At 28.5% G+C, this 16,957-nt stretch overlaps 1 protein-coding gene across 1 annotated transcript in view; it reads right to left on the bottom strand.

Moving 5' to 3' along the window:
- Positions 1-16,957, bottom strand: part of LOC107437568 (glycine receptor subunit alpha-2-like) — a 43,831-nt gene that overhangs the window by 11,556 nt on the left and 15,318 nt on the right. The window contains exons 2-5 of the mRNA XM_016049626.3: positions 11,258-11,345; positions 4,973-5,052; positions 1,536-1,606; positions 481-707 (exon numbers count right to left, since the gene is read on the bottom strand). Coding sequence (XP_015905112.1) covers positions 481-707; positions 1,536-1,606; positions 4,973-5,052; positions 11,258-11,310 — 431 coding nt within the window. The 5' untranslated portion in view covers positions 11,311-11,345. The remainder of the gene's footprint in view (positions 1-480; positions 708-1,535; positions 1,607-4,972; positions 5,053-11,257; positions 11,346-16,957) is intronic.

Raw genomic sequence — 16,957 nt, 5'->3', positions numbered from 1 at the left:
AAAAAACACATAAAGACACACTGAAAAAAAAGTTTGGTCAAAACTATCAGAGGTGATACAATTCACCATATTTTTGGATCCATGGGGACACTAAAAAACTTGATAATTTATACCAATGATAAAACTAACAATTAAATATGGTTTACAATACGCGATAGAATTTGGAAATTTTATTATGATACTTTGTTAAAAACCATTTATTTGGTTAAATTGACTTTTCAGTCTTGTATTTAGCACTCTAAAAGTGCGTCCACTGCGACATATAATTTTGAACACCAGAAATGCCGGTAAAGCGCTAGCATATGAATTGAAAAAAATTATTATTTTTGTTTCTAGGTTTTTAGTGCCAAAATTAATGCTTTTTATAAAATTATTTTTTTTATTAAAAATGACAATATTATACAGTACGGTAAATTTACCAGACCCTTTTTTCTCAATGTAAAAAATTAAAAAAGTATTTTGTATTTTAATTTTGCTTACTTCACCATATAAAGAATTTTCTTGTCCCTGTAGAGCCAAATATAGTGATTTGGAACAGTCATATCTTGAAAAATGACACGCTTTGCATTTTTGAAAAAGGCATCTGGTCGCCAAATATCTTTCAGCCACGTGGTAGGCAGAAGACGGTATTTGGCAGTCATGTTCTCTGGCAAATGCAATCGATTATCTTTCCAGCTTTGAGACATGAATACATCAGCTACATATGTCTAAAAATTTAAAGAAAAAAAGGATCTCATTGGAAAAGTATGATTTTATAGAAAAATTAATTTTCGTAGAATCAATTAAAAGTTTATACTAGTATTTTTATATCCTTAATTTTAAGATATGGAGAGATTTTAAGATATGGGGAGAAAAATGTATAGAAATAAAATCATTAAATTTTAAAAGGAATTAAAATGATCATTAATATTAATTTTTTTTGTAAATGATTTTATTGTTTTATTGAATTGAAATATAATAGAATGAAATACATTATTTAAAAATACTAATTATAAAGAAACTATTTTTAGTTTCAGAATACTTTTATTTTCTGTTGTACGAAATAGTTGATAAAGGGAAACTGCATATGTTTGATAGATTTATGCTTAAAATGTGTTTGATATTAATATAATATTTAATAATTATTCCCTTTTAAGGATTTCAGAAAAATAATTAAATTATTAATGTTGTATTTGCCACAATTTTAGCTTTTGTATTAATTTATCACATTGTTTTTTACTACTTTAATTAATATGAAAAATTAAAGATCAATTATTGTATCAATTAAGGTTAAAACTCCTTGTTAGCTCTTGTATTACATCATGCTATTAATTATTAATTACATTAAATATTATTGATAATGTTATATATTAATTATATTAAATGTTATTAATTATAATTTTTTTGTAATCATTAATTATTATGCGAAATTATAGATTAATTATTACAATGTTAAAATTACTTGTCAGCTATTGCATTAATTAATTTTATAAATTTTTTTATTATGTTCATAAGTAATAAAAAGTACATAAAGTATTTCACATAATCATACTCACCATTGAGCCTTCGTCTATGGAGTCAATGCTTAAAACAGTGATGTGAAATTCTACTACAGTGGGAGATGATTCTGTAAAAATGCAAAAAATGAGTTGTATAACTTTATAATAATAATATTAATATCAGTTATATGATATTTAATTAAAAATTTCAATTTGAAAGTATAAACCTTCTCCGACAAATATAATGTAAACTTATCTTAAGTTATTGAACATATAACCCTGAGTAAAATGATATTTAATTCAAAACTTAAATAAGAAATTTCATATTTTATTTGATACAAATTATTTTAATTTTTAAGAGTTATATTTATCAATTTTAAATGAGAAAGATTATAATGTTTGTAAGCAATGTTAAACTCTTCTGCATTATATATATTAAATTTTTCGGTATTTTCTATTGCATAAGATTTTTTAACAGATCTTTAAATACTTTAGTATCGATGATTCCGAATTTTCATTCGGTTTCTCTCTTCAAGCTACAGTTTTATTTTAAAATAACATTTTTGGCCTATTTTTTCTCGAAATCTTCAAACTTAAAAAATTTTATATGAAACAAGGGATCGCATAAACGTTGCGACAAATTTCTAGAGAAATTAGAGCACATCATCAGTGATAAAATTGAACAGAAATCCCGGAAATGTCGTCATACGCTTCTAGGGGTGCTTCTTCAATTATGAACTGTTTATCCGTGCGTTTTTGAACAGGTTATAAAAGGGAAAGTGCCCCCAGCAGCCCCTAATCTTGTTGGTCATGAATTCTTACGCAAATTTTATTCTTGATGATGTGCCTTAACTTCTCTAGAAGTACGTTGCAACATTGACGCTACCCTCTGTCATGTATAATGTTTTTAAACTTATACATTTTGACAAAAAATAGACTAAAAATTTCATTTAAAAAAACTGCATCTTCAGGAGCAAAACTAGTTTCAGATTTGAAATCCTTTCACTCGTATTTGGCAAGATCTGTAAATGCAACAAAAAATTTGTTTCCCAGTGTTATATTTGAAAAGCTTTTATAGTAACTATTTAGAATAGTTTTTGCTCTGTGTAAATTTTTCTGAGCAAGTCAAATAAGTAAATAATAAAACCAAGAATTATTTAATATTAAGTTAACGAAAACGTTATCTACTTTTAAGAAAATTATAATAAATATTCGACAATACGGCTTAAAATTTAGAAATACTGAGCAGAACTATATCTCCCAAATAAGAATTGATTTTCTCCCTTACAACCAATTTATAAAGGGTGAATATATTTAAATTACTCCGTTCAGATGATAATACATGTAAATCTTAATAAGACCTTTCATTATGTATGCTGTGTATGGATTAGAATCTAATAAAATGGAATTGTTCATGTAGTTTTCTCAGTGAGATTTTCTGACTTATAGTCACTGGCAACATCCTAAAAACTCTAATTATGTCTCCGAAATATTTTTAATTTTTTAAAAATACTTGAATCTCCGCCCCTGCTTGCGTTACTCATAAAACCCTTAAATTGCTTCTCATTCATCATTATTATTTTCTTCTTAAAAGTCAATTTTACTCACAAAAACAAAGAACAATTTTATAAAAAAATTACATAATTACTGTAATATTATGCAAAAAGATTTTGTTAATATATCAATCGTTATGAAAGGAACGATTATCTAATTTTAAAAATTAATCTATACTTATCTAATTTTGAAAATTAATCCATACAAAAGTAATTTTACTCATTATCGATATATTACGCTAAACTTATCGAATTTTTAAGCAATTCAAATTTGAAACAGTTTTGTGTTCTTGAACTAAAGTTTGTTTACACTTTAAAAAAAATTCTCTATAAATGCTGAGATTTATTAGACAGCATCAAATCTCTCTTCCTCTGTCTCTCTCACACATACTAGTTCTTTTAGTTACTTTCGACATTTACTCAAGTGTGAGCTTATAAAATGAAGATCTCGAGAGAGAGAGAGAGAGAGAGAGAGAGATAAGTTTTTCTACAACAATGTATAAATGACTTTTAATAAAGGAAAAAACGTAAAAAAAGATCCACGGAAAAAATATTTAATTGCTTGATTACGAAAAAGTATTTAAAATTGTAATAACTTTCGAACAAATCAGAATTTTGAAAACAAAATCTTTCTTAGGTAACAAATGAAAATGACCCTTTTAGCACATCAAATTTACACTCTGTAGATACGTTTCTACGGGCTGCATAGTATATGCATGCGCACTGTTGAAAATGGTTGTGCATATTGAACCATAACAATTTTCAAATTTGATACTACCTTTTTCTTATTTTATAACCGTCATTGAACAGTCGACCCAATTTTTGGGATTACGACTACTAATATTCAACTCCATAGCCTTGTAATTTTGAACCCAATCCAGAAGACAAGGAAACTCCTGGATCAAGTATTGGGAGAAAATTGACTTCGCGAAGGACTTTTTGATGGAAATAACACGCATTTGCGTTACATGGAGAGGAAGATCACGAGAACCTCCGACGGTTAGCCTGTCGGCAAAGGAACTCTAACCCATGATCCATCTACCACTGAGGATATTTCACGTTAGCACTGTGGTCGGTGCAAGTCGGAAGCGGATTTGTATCGACAAGCCATCACTGAGATTCGAACATTGGAAGGTGAACACGCTATTCCCTGAGCCACCACTGCTCTGATACTACCATTGTAAAGTGTCGATGCAACATCATGCAATCTCTGATTTTTTTACAGCTTCTAAAATAATACTGTGGTTTAAATTAGCATATTATTTAAAAATCAGAAAATTCGCAAAATATTATGGTTCAAAGTATGAACACAGCAGACTCTCTTTTTACTGTCTTAAATAGATTTGAGTAGAAATTACGATAAAAAATAGAAATTAAACTTATTTTTTCACTGTATCTTATTGAATACTCATATTTTTGAAGAAAAACTGACAATAAATAAATTTAAATAAATTAAATAATAAAGTTAATTCAGTTTAAATAAATCTGTCTGAAGTAAGGAACAAAANAAACTTATTTTTTCACTGTATCTTATTGAATACTCATATTTTTGAAGAAAAACTGACAATAAATAAATTTAAATAAATTAAATAATAAAGTTAATTCAGTTTAAATAAATCTGTCTAAAGTAGGAAACAAAAACTCACGCTCCTTCATGTGTCTTACGGAACGAAGAAACTGGAGAACGGAGAAAAAGAATGTAGTTGGTAAAAAGTAAATCAAGTAAAGATATTGCATGCGGTGGCTTTCCAATTTATTTGAATAGTGCGTAAATCGTGAACTAAATTACCCGGAGAAGAATTACGCTTGACAGAACATTATGAGTTCATCTCTTGAAATCCGTAATTCACCTTACCGGTTGAACCGAAAAGCCAGTTAAGAGAGAGTTTACTGTATTATGGTTCAGCTTTTAATCGATTTTTGAGTAGTTGCGATACATACCTTTTTCTTTGGGAGGTTGTAGGTTATCATATTCTTGTGGATTATCAGGCAGAATGGTTTTAAAATCTAAGCTCTTCAAACTGAAATAAATAGGAAAAGTTTGAAAGCAAATGACATGCTCTTTAAATCATTAGGATTAAGTTAAACAGAATTCTAGAACAAAAAGTAAATTTTCAAGTGAATCAAAAAATTCAGTTTGAAAAATATTTGTAATTTTTCATGAGAAAGTAACAAAAAGTTTAAAACTAACAAAATGTGCAATATTTTATTATGCTTATGATAATTATAATTTTTTGAAATCGTTGAGACTTTTTCAAGTTTAATTAGGTTTAATTTATAAAATTATTTAAAGTTCAATGCTTTTTATTAAATTTAAACATTAAACAAACAATTAGTCGTTAGTCAGATTTTTCTAAACAAATAAATTTTCATTCTCAAAGATGAAAATAAAATTTAATGCTTGCAAATATAAGATATAGAGATCGAGGTATATTAGATGAAAGTTGTTTTCTTAACCATTAAATTAAAATGTAAAACATAAATTTAGATTTGAAACAATATTTTACTAACTACGAAATTTTTTTTAAAAAAAAGTAAGGAATGGTTAACTTATTATTATCTTTAATGAAAAGAATTAGTCCTTGAAAAATACGACATATTACATGCATCGTAATTAAACTATACGCCATTTGATCAATATTCCATATCACTGACAATCAGCTTGGTCGCCCATAAATTCAAATTTTGAAGGGTCCTTAATGCATTGTGTAAAATTTTAGTAACATAGCATTTCAATGATTAATATTCAGTTCAACTTTTAATGAATAAATATTAACTCAGAATATTTAATCAACTAACGATAATTAAACCCTATTTCCGAAACGCATGTGACAGACCCTGAATTTATACATAAAATTAAGTTTAATAAATTTACATACGCCATCCACCTCTCATTATTAAAGTTGAAAATTCGATTTTAATAAATAAAATCAAATTATTTGAGGAAGTAAATTACGGCAATCTTTAAGTAAAGGTCAAATCCGAGAAATTTTATTCTCAAGTTCGGCTCGAAAGAAATTTTTCATTGTGCCCAAAATAAGTATTTTTAAATTTCTGTAAATATTTATTAATTAGGTAATATGTATTCAACAAATATGGAATATACATTTTATTAAGTTATATTAAGTATTGAAAACAGTGTTCGCTGGAGTTTTGCATCCATTACATTGATGGGTTTCCATAGCAGAGATGTTAGGATTTGGCACAGATGTATCTAGCCATGAAAATATGAAAAAGCTGCTAATTTTTGGGGGCTCTTGATATTTGAAGAGGGGTTCTGAAAAAGGGAGGTGGTTGCAAGGATAATCTTATCTTAATGAAACGTCATTCAATTGATAAAATTAAGAGATTTTGATTCGCTGAAAGGATAGCGCCACTCTACCGCTGGGAAGTTTTTGGGACTATCTTAATGCGTACTTTATCTACGAATTATTGCCCATTAACTTCAGACGCATTAAGAAAATCTCAAAAATTCCCTATCGTCAGAATGGTGTCATCTTTGGAGCATATCAAAATCTCTAAATTTTCCCGCTTGAATGACGTTTGATTAAATTAAGGATATTCTTGCAACCAATTTCCTTTCAGAATCTTTGTTTAAATAGCCGGAGCTAAATACAAGCTAGTTTCGACCAATAACAGAGTGTGTTCTGTTCATGTAACCTTTTCCCTTTTTGGGGGATCATGATTATTGCGTGATTACGCTTTTCCATGTTTGAGGAATTAGAAAGCGCTGTTTCAGAATTGAGATATTCTACACTGATGAGTTTTTAAGATTACGATCCACGAGATACATTTGCCCCGTTTACCCAACACTGATGTTTTGTTAAGGTTAAGTTGTTAAAATTAATTTGGCAGTTCAGACCGATTGAATAACATTAACGCTATCATACCCAATCCAGAAATCGGTTCAATAATATTATCCTACAGAAAAAAAAAGTATATTCGGATTGGTTCTATAAAATGGTGCTGTTGCCACAAGTCGGCAGAATAGCTGTGAACATATTTTACCGACGAACAGAAAATGAATGATGCATTTTTATTTGTTAATATCGAAACTGTGATAGTAGAATTCAATCTTCTTAGTAAATAAACTATGAATTACATTCATATATATACGAACGATACAAAAGATTTTTCATTCCTTATCGGTCTCAGTTAAGTTTTATCAAAAACTATTTATTACTATTCTTTTCCTAAAGTCTCAAAGAATAAGATTAAGAACACAAGCCATATTTATAACGTGGTGATTTTGACATGAACCTAAATCTATTGTAGCTCGGTGCTTGTCGAAAAGTTGATTCGAAAAGTTAAGGCCATAAATCGTATATGACATATGATTGTAAGCTTAAGTTGTCATAAATTGACCATTGATTTATTTTCATCTAAAATCCATTTATTCTTTTCTCTTTTGTAATTCATCTTAGAAAGTGTTATACAACTCAAGATGATGTTGTTGACATAAAAAATCAATTTCTCTTTACTGATAAATAATTTCTCAAAAATAAACCATTAGATGAAATTCAGTACACAAATACAACATACATTAAAAAAATAATACAGGGTTATTCATAATTCCCTCCGGGGTTTCGAAGCGTTATAGTAAAAAATCGAAGACGAATATGGCAAAAAAGAACATATAAAATTATTCCGAAAGTATTCAAGTTTTAATTTAAGCAGTTGCCGGTAGATGGCAGTAACATGTACCACTGAAGTTAGTTGCAGTAAAGAAAAATGGCGTTTACAGACGGAGGGAATTATAAATAACCCTGTATTTGCAAAAAAAAATCACTTTAAAGCAAAGTTACGCAAATGGGAGCTACATTGGTTAATACAGAACACACCACTACACTTCTACGAAGTGAAACACGACTGTTATTGAATATAGTCACTCTGTACAATTGAGCTTTTATGATTTTAAATGGGGCTGTTCATTGATAATTGTTACAGAAAATCGGATTCATTCAAAATGAGTACACAGGGTTTTTATGGAGTACCCAATACATACCCAAAAGGATTGAGGTACGGTGATTTCGCCAGCTTCACATATGATAAATGTCTTTCTCTTTCTCATGATATATTTCAGCAAAATCTTAGCAGTATTCTTCCCTAGTCAAGTTTAAAGATTAACAATGGAGAATGCTTGTACTGAGCTCACACACATTTCCCACCATTTATAAATTAATTTTGCTTCCAAAAACATTATTTGTGGCGTACATGGCGCACAAGAAGAAAAGGATCTAAAAAAGTCGTGCATTTGAAATTCGATTTCTCAGGAACTATTCGACCAATTTTGCACAGAACAAAATTTGTATTTCGTCATTTAAAATTCCCTTCTTTAAAAGGATGTATAAAAAAATAGTATACTTTATAATTCCAATTTTTTTCAGCTATTATTAAATAAAATAATGAAAATAATAAATATTTATTTAAAGTTAATTTTAACACGGAATTATCTTAGGATAAACGAATTTCATAACTGTGTGCAAAAATTGTTCAATTCGCTTAAACAGTTCTCCAGGTAAGGGGAAACACACAAAAAGTAAAATTAGCAGCAAGGGGACCAAACTTAAGATCGCTCTCCTGACAGAACCATGGGGACCATATTTCCCGGATTACTGCTACCCTCTGTATTTTGGGGGTCAGAAATCCAAATCCGTCAAAAAAATGGCATGTTTATTCAGAGAAAGTACGTTTTTTTGGTCTGATTTTGGAACTTAAAATATCGTCTGCACTAATTAGTTAGCACATTTGATGCCAATTACTTGAACCATTGAGATTTAGTCCTAGAATGTGGAGATCTGATCATTAGATCCGATGCTATTCTGGGTGGTTTGTGCGCTGTACATTGTACACCAGCAGTGCATTATTTACAATCGAAAAATTACGTGAGTTTGTTGGTGTTTTCCACTCTGCTCTACATCTAGAGAAACAAACGCTTACCGTTACAAAATGTGTTATATTTTTAGTAGTGTGATATGGATAATTATTTTTTAAAATGTTTTAATATCTCTCAGTTGTATTAATTATCTTATAGCATTTGATTTCTATGCTCTTCTGCCGGTCTGTTCATATGAGTACAGTGATAAAAGAATAAGACTATTAATTTGCGTTTGCGATTTTTTCAAAAAGCAGTTAATTATCATGTGGAGTACCCAATTTTTTGACTAATGAATTTTAAATGAAAGGCATTCTTTTGGCGGAACCAATAAAATTTATTTAAAAATAATTTCATTAGCAATTTTGAGCATATTAATCAAGGAAAAATTTATTTTGAAAACATTCAATGGTTGAAATTTAATTAATTGTTTTGAAAATATTCAATGGTTGAAATTTTATTAATTATTTTATAAATATTCAAAGGGAGAAATTTTATTAATTATTTTATAAATATTCAATAGTTGAAATTTTATTATTTATTTTATAAATATTCAATGGCTGAAATTTTATGAATTATTTTACAAATATTCAATAGTTGAAGTTTTATTAATTATTTTATAAATATTCAATGGTCGAAATTTTATTAATTATTTTTTAAATATTCAATAGTTGAAATTTTATTAATTATTTTGAAAAAAATTAATGAATAAATGAAAATAAAAAATTTATAGTTTTTATCTATAGTCTTAAAATTGTATTGCGTGTTAGACAGTTGAATTAGCACCTCTGGAACGGCAGATATTAAGCTCTTAATTTGATTCTAGTGTATGCGCAAACTGAAAATGATTGAGTTGAAATATGGTTTCCGTTGAAATAAAAATTAAAAAGTATGGAAATACACGTTGAAAAGGAATCAGAGAAAGATACTTAAATTACGTTATTTTTATTCTATGATGAAAACTAATGCAATTTTCCATAAATACATGTTCTTCAATATATTGTTACACGAAGAAACAATGTTTTTAATTGGTCTTTTCTTTGTTAGGAAGTATTTCAGATAAATAACTTCCTTTAATATAAATTCTAATAAGTAATGGATAAGAAATTAGATACACATTTAATTACGAATTTCAAAAATATTAATTAGTTAATGAAAAGACCATTGCTCTCGATTCCCAGAAACTCAGGGGTTCCGCAGAGCACCATTCGATAACCACTGTCCTATCAGCATCGAGATTATTAGAAACATTTAGGAGAGATTAGAAACATTTGTCGTTTAAAATGGTTAAATAGCAATTTATTTAATTGCTATTTTACCATAATCAACCAAAACAATCAAATAACAATAAAAAGAAGATGATATTCAAACTGTTAAGTGCGAAAAATATTATTGTTAATACCTAATTTGCGTGATTGTTTATGCCTAATTAGGCTTAACAACCGGAATTCTATCCGCCAGAATTCTATAATCCATTTTGTTCTGAACAGCTTGGCACACGCTGCAGTTGAAAGCGTCTGTCGGTCAATCTCATGACCGACAGAACAGGAGTTCGAATCTTAGGGTTGACACCACTATATTTCTTCTATTCCTTCAAAACATTTAGAATTTCCAGCTGCTTGCACTGGGTGACCCTCGACTGTTAAAACACGAAACTATCTTTCAAGCATGAACAGCACAGCTCCCAAAAAGTCTGTTTAAATTTTGTTTTAATGGCTTAGAAACCATTCTAGTTGAAAATGTTAAAACTGTATAGTTTTATATTTACGGTTTTTTAACCGTACCAATTGTAAACGGTTTCAAAACCGTAAATATAAAAAAAATGTTCCTAATCCTGAACTTTATGGTTAATCGGATGGACAGACAGTATATTTACTGCTTCAAAACCATAAATATAAAAAAAAAATGTTCCTAATCCTAAACTTAGTGGTTAATCGGATAGACAGACAGTGTTTACGGTTTCAAAACCGTAAATATAAAAAAATGTTCCTAATCCTAAACTTAGTGGTTAATCGGATGGACAGACAGTATTTACTGCTTCAAAACCGTAAATATAAAAAAAAATGTTCCTAATCCTAAACTTAGTTGTTAATCGGATGGACGGACAGTATTTACGGTTTCAAAACCGTAAATATAAAAAAATGTTCCTAAACTTTATGGCTAATCGGATGGACAGACAGCTGCCGGTTATTTCACCGTCATTTCAGAATGAAAACTCTAACAGTGTGTTCACCAGATTAATCTATCTCTCATTAATTAGATACAAAACTTTTACCAATGTTCTTCTCCCATTTACACCAAAACCATTATACCAATGTTCTGTCGTTAGTGGATTGATATTAAATACTTACGATGAAACCTCGAGCAGGGCTATGAGCAACCAGAAAATAACTTTACGAACCATGCTTAGAAATCGTGTAGATCTGATTTTCAACCCATCTGAAAGGCAAAAGATACATGTTAGCAGATTTCCATTGTTATTTTATCCGAAAATTATATTTAATGTAATAATTTTATATCTTTTGTATTATTCACTTAAATCTGGCTTATTTCATGATTTTTATTTTTTGCTTTGTAGCATTTTCAGTTATTTCTCAATAAAGCAAATAAAAATGTTGAATGTTTTGTCACAAGTAATTCGCGATTCATTTCCTATTTTGTTTCTGAATTGAACACAAATAGACTATTAGTTACGGTTGTCTTACGAAACGCGGTTACTTTTATTTCGACCTTTTAGTAGAAGATTTATCGATTATAAAGAAGTTTCACTTAAATGATTTAAAACCCTTGAATGTGTAGATTCTTACTTCAATTTTAAGTAGAGTTTAAAAAAAAGATTCTAAGAAAGGAACAAGTTTTTTACCGGTTTACCTTGAACGTTCAGAATATTTTATTTAATTATTTTTTAAGAGTTGAGTATTTAATATGAAATTCATAATTTAAAAGATTAGAAAAGAATGTGATATTTTTAAAAAAGATTTCTTCAGAAAAAATCATATTTTTTATTTAACTATACTTTGGTAATTAATGTCATTAAATTTTGTTGATAGAGTGTTTTCGCAGTTAAAGAAAGTTTCTAACTGCATTTAGCAATATATATATAGTCGATAATAAATCTTAGAAATTTCTTTTTAGTGGCAGCAAATTAAAACGTTAAGAGTACGAACGAGACGAGAGCAATTCAAATGCACTGTAAAAAATGGATACTCAAATATCACGAAACTTTTTTCGTTTTTAAAGAAACAGTCTTCCGGTATATGCTCCGAGCAAAAGTTTTCTTCAAAGTGACGAAATGACGATCGGCACTTCCTCAAGGAAACGAATTTCATCAAAATTAGCGAAATATTTCGTCTTTTTTTTTTAAAAGTACCTTGTGTCGCCTACCGTATTTAACTTTTCTAAGAATCATTTTAACGTGAGCACCATATAGGTGGCACAGTCCAACAAATAACAGAAAGATAAATTGCATCTATGCGTGAAACGGGATTCGAACCCCCAAAACTTCCTGATACGAGGTCAAATCCTTGACCACCATACAGTGGTCAACTCAATTCGTCACTTTATTTTCAATTGTCTAGTCTATAATCTAGTTTCGTCATTCTAGATGACAATCTAGCACAATGAAAAGCATATTTCGTCAAATTAATGAAATAGTTATCGTCACTTCTTCCAAGAAATGGATATCAACAAAATTGAAGAAATATTTCGTCATTCAGTTTTTTTTTTCCAAAAAAAAGAAAAGAAAAGAAAAATCCCCTCGTTTTGCCTACTAGATTTTCTAATTTTTCTAATAATCACTTTATCATAGGCACAGGAAGGATATATAGAACAGAGAGATAAATTACATACATGCCGAAAGCGAAATTTAAACCCAGGATCTTCCTAGTACGAGGTTAACTCTTTGACCACCATACAGTCTTTGTTCGCTACTTTATTTTCGATCGAATAGTCTTCATTCCAGTTCGACATTCTAGTTAACAATCTCCCACAATGCACAGCGATGAGGTTTAGAGTTGAGGAAACATTTTCGACACATATTTCAGAGTTAATGTCTTCTCACAAATCATGTGATTTCGTGACGAAATGAGTCTCAAAATTAAAGTAATACTGCTCAAGGTATATTGAATAGTCGAAACCCAGAGATTTATTTTTGAGAGCGTGAGTGTATAGATTTTACCACCGAAGCTTATAACCCCTTCCTTCGCGCTCCCGTGAAAATGACGGGGAGAGTGCTCGCTCGCTATTTCTCGCTCCCGTGATATTGTTCAGTAGCGCCAATATGAATAAAACTAATCATTTCTTTTGCCCGGAAAACATTTTATTTCTCATTTTACACACCATATAGCAGTGCCAGATATTTTTAAGGTAAATAGTTAGTTTAAATAGTTAGTTTATTTTAAACTAGATACTAGCACTAATCAAATACGTGTATTTGGCATTCTTGAAAATTAACCCATCGTTAAGGGGTTAAGCAAGAAATAAAAGGAAGGCATAATATGACTGCCAACCTTTAGTCTAGTTTACCCGAATTCACTAATATGCCACTTAGAAATTTCATCTACTCCGCTTTTCAATTAAGTCTTCCCATCCACATGATATTAAAAAAATAAATCTGTCACAGGTGTCAGCGAGTAGTTTATTCCTTTTTGTTTGAATCCAAGTTTAGTAGCATGCATTAAAATCGGCATAATGATACTCCCGTAGAATGAACTCTAGTATTACTTAATTAAACTTTATCTGAAGAATAAAATTAAAAAAGGAGCGTTAATATAAAAGAAGATATTAAAAACTTCACTCTATTTTATTTCACGGTTGTTTTGAGATTCTGAAACTCCTCTAATTAGTAAGAAATTAAAAATATGTTGTACTCTTTCAGTTATAAAGTCTCATCAAATTGTTACATTTTTACAGAAGGAGTGCTAAGCGTTTAATTAAAAAGAGAGACGCACGATTAATTGCCAAAAAAGATATAATTTGCATTCAAAGTAAAGGATTTTAATAAAGATGCTAATTAGAGGTAACTTGAAGTAAATTAGATGCCTATTTTAAGTTTGAAGGAAACTAGAAAAGATCTGAAAGCAAAAGTAGCCGCATTTGGTGAGACACAGAAAGAACAAAGCTTGCGGAAAACGTGCATTTTATATAAAAAAAATTGATGACTTAATGCTGTAATTATCGTGTTTTTTTCTAAATTTGAAAATTAAAGATTCGTTTGGAATTCAAAAGCCTCTGCAATTGTGTTCTTTTTGCCTTGTTTCGGAACGAATATTTGCTATTAGTTTGAACTAAATTTAGAAAAATAAAAGCCCTTCTCTTTTTGAATTTAGTAATACTTTAATTGATAAATGTTGAAAATTTATTTACTTTGGTATCAAAAGAGAATTAACATTGCAGAAAAATGAATGAAAAATTAGAATTAATAAAGAGATTTATTTAAATTTTTACTTACTTCAGTAGAAGGAATGTTATTTTATTAAAATTCAAAATATTTGAAAATAAATAAGCATGAAAAATGTCTGCAAGTAGAAAGAGGATTTAATAAAAAAGATTATGCATTAGTTTAACAAAAATATCAGAATATTCGAAACAAAATGTGTATTAAATAAGAATGTAAAATAAATATATATTTATAACTGAATTTATATTAAAATATGCATGCATGATTTACATATTATTTTACAATTTGGACAATATTTTTTAGAATACATTTCAAAAACTATTTAGAACCATTTCGAATAAATGTTAAATATGTATTTGATGTGTAAAGCGAATATCTAGAGATGATTGGAATTAGGTATTTTCAACTCGAGAAGTGAAATGATTATGCTTAACAGTATGATTTAAATTAGATTTAATTGGATCGATTCTGAATCAACAAATGTCACAATTTACTTACTGTGCCGTCTATATAGGTATCCAGTAACAAGCGATTGCCGCTCTTTAATCCCTGATTAATTGTTCTATGATTTCTCCTTTACTTAAATGATTTATCAGTGATTTACTTTTTATATAAAAACTGCTTCTTCTTCTAAATGAATAAATAACATTATATTTCTTATATTCTTTGGAGTATACATAGTTTGGAGTGAAACGTATTAAATTTTAGAAATTATTCAATTTTTTCGACCTTAATATGTTGTTAAAATGAACTTAGTTTTTTTTTTAAACTTGACTTCTTAATATTATGGTTCAACTTGCACGGAAATATGGTTCCATTTAACAACTTAGTAAAACAGCAAATTTGCAGAGTTTTATGGCTCTAAAGTATCAATAATATGGTTCAAAATGAAACCGATTTTTCTGAGAGTGTCTGCTAAAAATACTCATTTTCCGAATGATAGAAATCGCAATAATATCAATTCAATGCCAACTCGATAGCTACACTGTAAGAAATTTCGGATCAAAATTCGATAAAAAGTACTGGCACTTATGGTGCAAGTACATTTATGCTCTCTCTCTCTCTCTCTCTCTCTCTGTATATATATATATATATATATAAGTTCAGATGAAGATTAAACAAGGGAAAGTTATAGACATATGAAAGAAAAGGGGGGGAAATAATAATGAAAAAAAAATAACAAACAACTGATTTAAAAAAGATAAAAAATAAAAAAAATGAATTTTTAAAAAAAAAAAAAAAAGGAAAATGAAAGATATAATCTTTTCATCCGCCCACACGATTATATTCGCAAAAAAGAGTGCTTTCTGATATTGTATCAATATAGCCAAAGCAAAAAATATTAAAACAATAGTGTGAGGAGCACTAAAAAACATTTTTTTTTACAAAAATTACAACAAGTAAAATAGACCACAATAAGTAAAAATAACACGTAATAAAATAAAATAAAAAGATAAAACAGTATATAATATATATATATATATATAGCTACTGTACTGATCTTCCGATATAACTTCTCTTAATTCAAATAAGAGAAGTAGTTATAAAGAAAACTCTATAAAGCATTACAGTCTTATTTAAAATCATAACGTTTTTAATTTTAAAAAAATTAACAGTCCCAATTTGCCTTACTTCATATCCTGTGTATGATTGAGTAGAATATTCAAAATCAGAGTCAGGACCACCAGGACAGTATCTAGAAAAACAAATGAGAAGCAATCTGTACTCAATTAAAAAAAAAAAAAACACAAATGTAATGAGTAAAGAAATAAAATTCTTATTTCGTCAAACAAGAATTTATTTATTTACTTTTATTATTATAATTTATTTACTTTTATTACATGCATTTATCAGGCTTTTTTCATTTACATAAGGGCTTTTTTCATTTATATTCACATTACAGGGTATCTGCTACATTTTAGATTTTCAAATTCATGACTTTCCATGACTAATTCAAAGAATTTTTCATCACTTAAGGAAGTTACTATTTTCTCTGACAATAACACAACAATAAATTTAAAAAAGCATTATAATAACATTAATTGAAATGATACGTATGACCAAAACTGTTATACTCTGCATCTTCATATTTATAGATTTTAAATTTGAAAAACAGAGTAAAAAAAGAGGTGAAGCAATAAAATAGCTGAAAAAATACAAAAGCAAATAATTTTTTCTTCTTTTATTCAGCAGAATTTCATTCTAAAGATACTTTTCTTGAACATCGGAAAGGAAAGAAATACTCCTAATTTTTCTGTTCTCATTTCGGAATAAAAAAAATTCGCCAATGACTGACTTGCTTAAATTGATAAAATAAAAATAATAACAAAAATTCGGAAATCACAGAAGTTTAAAAGATAATTCGCTCTAGAAATTAGGTTTTTTCTTTCATTTTTTGAAAGAACACCATAATTTTTAAAGAACACAATAAAAACATTTTATATTTTAATCAAATATGACTCTGAGTGGGCATTTTGTTACAAATTCAGATTGAAATTGGGGGGAATGAGTAAATTCCATTTTAAAAATTAGATTTTTAAACGACCTAAATCCATGACTTTTTTTTAAAAAAATAGTTAAAATCATGACATTTCATGACAAATTTTGTTCAACACCGAAATTCATGACTTTCAAGGTGTGCAGAAACCCTGAA

This window comes from Parasteatoda tepidariorum, chromosome 10, assembly GCF_043381705.1.
Source record: "Parasteatoda tepidariorum isolate YZ-2023 chromosome 10, CAS_Ptep_4.0, whole genome shotgun sequence".
Classification (NCBI taxonomy): domain Eukaryota; kingdom Metazoa; phylum Arthropoda; class Arachnida; order Araneae; family Theridiidae; genus Parasteatoda; species Parasteatoda tepidariorum.
This window is presented reverse-complemented; position numbering and strand designations above follow the sequence as displayed.